The sequence below is a fragment of the Numenius arquata genome, chromosome 2, assembly GCF_964106895.1.
Source record: "Numenius arquata chromosome 2, bNumArq3.hap1.1, whole genome shotgun sequence".
NCBI classification, from domain to species: Eukaryota; Metazoa; Chordata; class Aves; order Charadriiformes; family Scolopacidae; genus Numenius; species Numenius arquata.
Window position 1 is genome coordinate 20,046,132 of NC_133577.1, and position 6,412 is coordinate 20,052,543.

The 6,412-nt window shown below is 36.4% G+C and overlaps 1 protein-coding gene across 1 annotated transcript; it reads left to right on the plus strand.

Annotated features, from left to right (window-relative positions):
* The first annotated feature begins 202 nt into the window (after positions 1-202).
* Positions 203-6,023, plus strand: LOC141479648 (sulfotransferase 6B1-like). Its single transcript, XM_074168919.1, has 7 exons — positions 203-448; positions 1,428-1,567; positions 2,226-2,315; positions 2,965-3,091; positions 3,873-3,967; positions 4,500-4,656; positions 5,628-6,023. The coding sequence occupies exons 1-7, from the start codon at positions 247-249 to the stop codon at positions 5,756-5,758; spliced, it is 942 nt and encodes a 313-aa protein (XP_074025020.1). The 5' UTR covers positions 203-246; the 3' UTR covers positions 5,759-6,023.
* Positions 6,024-6,412: the final 389 nt, after the last annotated feature.

A 6,412-nucleotide genomic window follows, 5' to 3' on the forward strand; every position in this document is an offset into this window, starting at 1 on the left:
TTTTCTTTTTTTTTTCTTTTTTGTTTGTGTTCAACTTCTGTTGATTTCAAAAGGTTCAAATGACTTAAGGTCTTTGACTGGAATTGCATATTTCTTTACAGTTTCAGGAAAAGTAGTAAATTATTGCTCACAGAGTCAAAAAAAACCCCCACAACCCAATCCCCTGTTAAAAGGTAATCTGTGGCTCTCTTTTTCTGCATATCGTTTCACACTGCGACGGAGCCTGTGTGTGTGAGAGAGAGAAGAATGGAGAAGTCCAGGAAAAAATTTACCGACCTCATAGAAAAGGCAATGGTTGCTGCTAACACAATGGATCGTGACAAACTGCTTTTTTCCTACAAGGGGATTCTCTACCCTGTTACTTTTTGCAGTCCTGAAGTATTCAGAGCCATGGAGTCCCTTGAAGCCAGAAGCGATGATATGATTTTGGCAGGATACCCTAAATCTGGTGAATATAGTTTTCCTTCTTCATAAATAAAGTTATGTAATGGCAAATAAGTAGGTTTGTACTAAGTGTATATATATATATAGAATAAAATAGAGTATTAATATAACATAACATAATATAATATAAATATATATTAGTGTATATATTAATATACAATAATATACAAATATTATAGTATAGTAATATATACTAATATAATGTATACTACATATATAATAATATATATGTTATATATTGTATGATATATAATATTATATATGATTCAGGATTCTAAAGTTTTTGCTTTTTTATCATGGTTTCTTTTCAAAGAAATGCAATGCACCAGAGTGCAGTTATTAAGACTGTAATGACAAAGATATAGGAACCCAGTGTCCAGAAGTCAGGAAATAGTAAACTAAATATGGAAGTTCTCTACAGACTCTTTTTAATGTTATGAATAAAAATATAATAAATGTGTATAGGAAATGTCACTTCAGAGACTTTTTGTCTACGATAAAAAAAATGAGCACATACAGCACAATTTTCAAATCTATTTCTGCTCCTGTGCTCAAGTTCTGTGCCCCATCTTTCCTCCCAAGATAATCCTGTGCAGGATGCCAGAAAACATATATAATATACTAGGTTTTGAGGTACAGGTTTACCACCCCAATCCCCCTTACATTTGTCACTATAAAAATTCATTATATTAATGCATGTTTTCCTATTTGAATCTTAGTGGTTCTTCTCCTTTATTAGTTAATTTACAATATACAAGTTAATTTACGATGTACTGAGCCATTCAAGTTGGACAAATGCATCCTTATAAAGAGTAAAGGTAGAACCCTGAGATGTGATTGTCCAGACAGTCAGCTGTGATTTTATCACTTGAAAGGAGAGCAAGCAACTCACTTGGTAGTACTACCTACCTCAGCTTTTCTGGCAAATACATTCTGCTTATTCCAAAGGTGAAACAAACAATTCAGTGTTTTTCCTCTTTCAGGCACAAACTGGCTAGGTCAAATCTTAAGTGATCTGTTAGTCATATTTGAAAAGAAAACACAGAATAAAGAGAGCAGCGTGAATGGTGAAGAACTAGAAGAATTCCCCTACCTTGAAATTGGAGACACTGGGAAATATGAGGTGGGCACAGAATACATATGAAAGTTGTCAAAATTTTGTGCTTCAAATACTGAATATATGGTGTGTGAAATACTCCACTGTTTGCTAAGAACTTCTCTGTATGTGGCATCTGGTCAGGATGAATCTCATTTACATTGCCAAATACTGAGGGATAAATGGACACTTCAGAGGGCTTGAGAGGAGCACATGCTCATTAGATAGGCAAGAACTACAGAAATTCGACGTAGCATGTTTTGTATTTAAGAAGACTTTCATGAAATGTCAAATACTGAAAGAATGGCTTTTGTTTCTTATGATAGCTCTTCTTCCTCACCTCTTCTCTCTCCTTGAGATCCTTCAGCTTTCACATACCCTCAGTTAGAATCTGCAGCTTACCATTAGATTTGATCCCATGTCTAACAGAACACGTTACATTCATTATCACTCAAGTGAATTAGCAATGGGTAATCTCATTCCAAATGCTCATTCTCAGGGACTTTTGAAGATTAGAGCTACTCAGAGAAGTCCACTAAGATCCCAGGATAACACTCACAAAGAATAAGTGCTTCTATCAGCCAATACCTGTTGATAAATTTAGCAAGGCAATATTTTATCATAGGCTGATTAAAAGAATAATTGTACTAACTAAACTGTCATTTCCTCCTTCCAATTCTTAAAGCGAATGAACAAATCACCATCTCGAAGACTTATATTTACTCATCTCCTTCCTGAAAATCTTCCCAGGTCTATCTTCAAAAATAAAGCCAAGGTGAGTGTGGATTTTAATGTCTTGAATGGAAAAACTCCAACATATTTTTTTAAAAACTAATTTAGTACTTTTTTGCCAATTTTCAGAATCAGTGTTATACTTAAGTGTTTAGCCTGGTCATTTCTACATGCCTGTTTAAGTACTGCCAGTCATCTCGCTTAATCTGAGTTCATCGCTATTGACACCTTTGTGTTAGTCTCCACAATCAAGATGTGGGGGGAGACACAAAAATCCTCCAGCAGTAAAATGTATTTTGACACAATTTCCTATGGGAAGCATTTTATGATGTTGTCCCAAGTGAGGGCTTCTATGTGTCAAATTTCAGAGACAATTGGTATTTTTGTTATTTTTCCCCCACTACCTAAATAACGAATGCTTGTATCGAGCAAAACATACTTAGATTCTGCATAAATAATTTGATTAATCTGTAAAAGATATTTTAATAATTATAAGCACTCATCTTCGCAAGATACTGAAGCAAAGTGAAATCCTTCACCTTCTAACTTTACAATGAAATTGATACTTCTGCAAGTAGTATGCAAAATATTAGAAATTCCCTGAACTGCAATAATAAAGTAGATTATTGTTTTCTTCATACTCTAGTCTGTTATGTCTTTCTCTACAAATAAAATATTTTATTTTTTTCTAGATATTGCTGCTGATTCGCAATCCAAAAGATGTAGCTACATCTTTTTACCATTTTACCAATGGCATGTCTCCTCTTCCCTCCTATGAGACCTGGGATGATTTCTTCGTAGCTTTCATGACGAAGAAAAGTACAGTATATTCTTTTGTCTGTGTCAATTATTCAATACTTTGACCTGTTCTAAAAACCTCGCACTTTGTAAATCAGCTTCACTAGGATTTTTTGGTTTACAGTACAAAAGCAGAGATTAAGACAGAAAATTAGAAATTTTAACTAAAGTTTACAGTACTTGTTTTACTGCCTGAGGATAAATCCTTATCAAAAGTGCACTTCCCCAAACTGCTCTAACTTGCACAAACTGATATTTTCTCTGAAAGAAGCAGTTTCTCCTTATTGCGATCTTGGATCCCCTTCATCCCTCCTCTTCAATGTCCATCATCTTGTGCCCATGCAGATGTCTGAACACCTTCGTGCCAAATTGGACAAGAGGAATGATTTGGACTAAGTCTATTGCATTAAAAAAAGAAAGAAAATAATCCCACTAGTTTAAAATTGCATAAATTATTCAGTTTTGCATATCACACAGCCAGCAGAAGGTTTTAAACTGGATTAAGGGAGTCTGCAAGATGATTTGAGTACTGATAGCTCTTTGGTGGACTTGCATCTGTCTTGAAATACTAACAAGTTTTACTGTACCAACTTACAAATTGTATCATATGCCTGAGACACGTTAGAACAGCCTGGAGCAAAACCCCACATTTCCCACAGAAGGGTGTAAACTCTGGCATAGATATGATTAATAATGCCCATGGCTGAGGGATCAATTTAAGGAATAAAAATCTGTTTATTTCATAAGGATCTTGTCTAATCTTCATTTATTTTTCATCTCAGTATTCTTTTGTTTTACTTAGTGCCTTGGGGGTCCTACTTTGAATACCTTTCCAAATGGAACAAATATGCTAATGACGAAAATGTTATGACAATAACTTATGAAGAGCTAAAAGAGGTGAGGTTACCAATAGTTACAAAAATTTTATACTTCAAAGAGCATTTGTTCCTAAACCAATTAACCATTATACTCATGTAGTGTATTCAAACTGGGTGATACTTTATGAGATAATTTCTTGTTTTAAGAGAAAGGTGAAATTCAAACTTAAAAGCCTTTTTAAATTTTATTTGTGAAAATCATTCTTGTTTTCTCTTTAGCTGTGATGTCACTGCTAAATCAAAATCACTGTAAATCAAAATACCCAGTAATTTCTGGGGGGAAACTTTTATATATTCAACAGTGTAGATTTTGCTTGACTGTAAATCTTGTACAATATTTTGTGATCTATAGGAAAACAGCTCCTACCTCCTCTGAAATAATTACGTACCATTATGTACACTATGAAACACTATGTACCACTCCAGTCTTACTGAACACTATGAATATTCTATATATGCAGCCAGCTGAGAGATGTACGGAAGTGCAGACAGCTTGGAAAGCAGTGTAATTTGTTCAAATGTCATATGGTATGCTGCATTCCTCTTTTCAGAATCCCATCCTGAGTGTGAAAAACATAGCTGCTTTCTTTGGGATATCCCTGACTGAGAAAGAGCTGCAGAGCGTGGTAGAGAGGAGCAGCTTCCAGTCAATGAAGAAGAACTCACAGAAGACCCACGGGGCATTTGGCGATGTTCTCTTTCGCAAAGGTAGGAAGTTCCAAGAGGTCCAGAGGTGGAAATGTCACACTCTCAAGAACCTGGGCCACCCAACCTTTGCTTCTTTTTTGCACTTGTATTAGCATTACAGATTAGTATCAAGCATGTTATCACAGTTATGCTTGAGAAGATTAGTTAAGGAGTGCTGCTGAGGAAGAGACCCAGCAAGACTCTGGCAGCAGGCTGCAGCCAGCAGAGAAGCAATCACACTCACACGCAGCAAATTTTAGTAGCACACAGATGACTGGCAGGAAGGAGGAGTTGTCGTCTATCTGAACTCCTGTCCATCTCTGTGCTAAGACCACCAATTTTTCAGCCACTAGAGGCCTACCTGAGCAGACAAAACTGGGCCAAACTCAGCCCAAGTGACACTTTTTAGGAGAGTATAGGATCTCCTGAAAGGCTCACAGCCAGCCCCTTATTCACACTCACAGGTTAGAAGTAAGTCAAGCATGCAAGAGTCAGGTACATGGAGAAGGGGGAAAAAAAAAGGGAACTACTTTTGCAGTGTAGTGGACACAGACATGAGAGGGCCAACCTGGCTGTCAGAATCTATTTCTGCATTTTACATAGAAGAAGTCACTGCATAAAAACTCAAGCTGCCAAGGGAGCAGAAACCCAGCTCAGCCTCCTGACAGATGGTTCTTAATCGAGCCTTCATGGTCTTCCACCTTGTCAGTCATAACTGACTGGAGTAAAGAGCTGCAGGGAAACAGGACTTTAGGCTGATTTTTTTGACACAGTCACCTGAAGGGCAGCACGTTCTTTTCCATTATAGCAGTTTCACAGAGCTGTTGCTCCCCTGACTTTATGAAATTATGTTGGTGCAAAAATGAATGAAGTTTTATCTTGAAAAATGGGCCAATTTCATTTAGTGTACAATGAAACAAGAATGACAGATCTATAGAATAAAAAATTAATAAGATGTCAAGTTTTTCAAGAGATTCTTTGCTTCTTTGAAGGTGGTGTAAGTGACTGGAAGAATCTTTTCAGTGAAGATCAGAATGAGAAAATGGACAAAGCATTTGAAGAACATGTAGGAGGAACTAAACTGGGAACAAAGTTAAAGTATGAAGTGTATTGTAAAGCCTGAAGAGTAATGAAATGTGGTTACAGCAAGAACTTTCCAATGCATTCTCAGATCATCTGAATGCTCTATACTAGAAAAATAGATCAAATGATCCAAGTGTCTTAGAATTACTGTAATAATCACATTGCAGTGACCTTTACAGTGACAATGATGAATAGAGGGCTTTAGTTTTAAAGGTGAGATCTTTGGCTTGCTTTGGCTACAGTCTTTTGCTGAAAAAGATGGCAACCATATTCAAATAAACTTAACAGCCCTGTTTCAGTAGCTGACACTTGGAAGGAAATGCCTTTTTTCTCTTTCTAGCCAAACTTGGTCTTTCTGGACTTATAATTATTTAGTATGTAGGATTTTTTTTTTTTTTTTAAATGTTTCAAATCAGGTAATCTTCACAGAAAAGATCACTAACAAAAATATGGATCTGACACAACCATAAATCATGACAAAGGATATCTTCCCCATGACTTATGCACAAAGCTAGAGGGAGGAGAATGACGGGGAATGGGGACCAGCATTATTAGGGTTTTTAATCTCTCAAGATCTCCATCATCAAGATGGATTTCAGATTACGGGCTGGTGTTAACAGGCAAGATCCACTCAGAGGCACTGCTTTTATAGGATCGTGGAACAGCCCAGGCTGGAAGGGATCTTGAATGATCA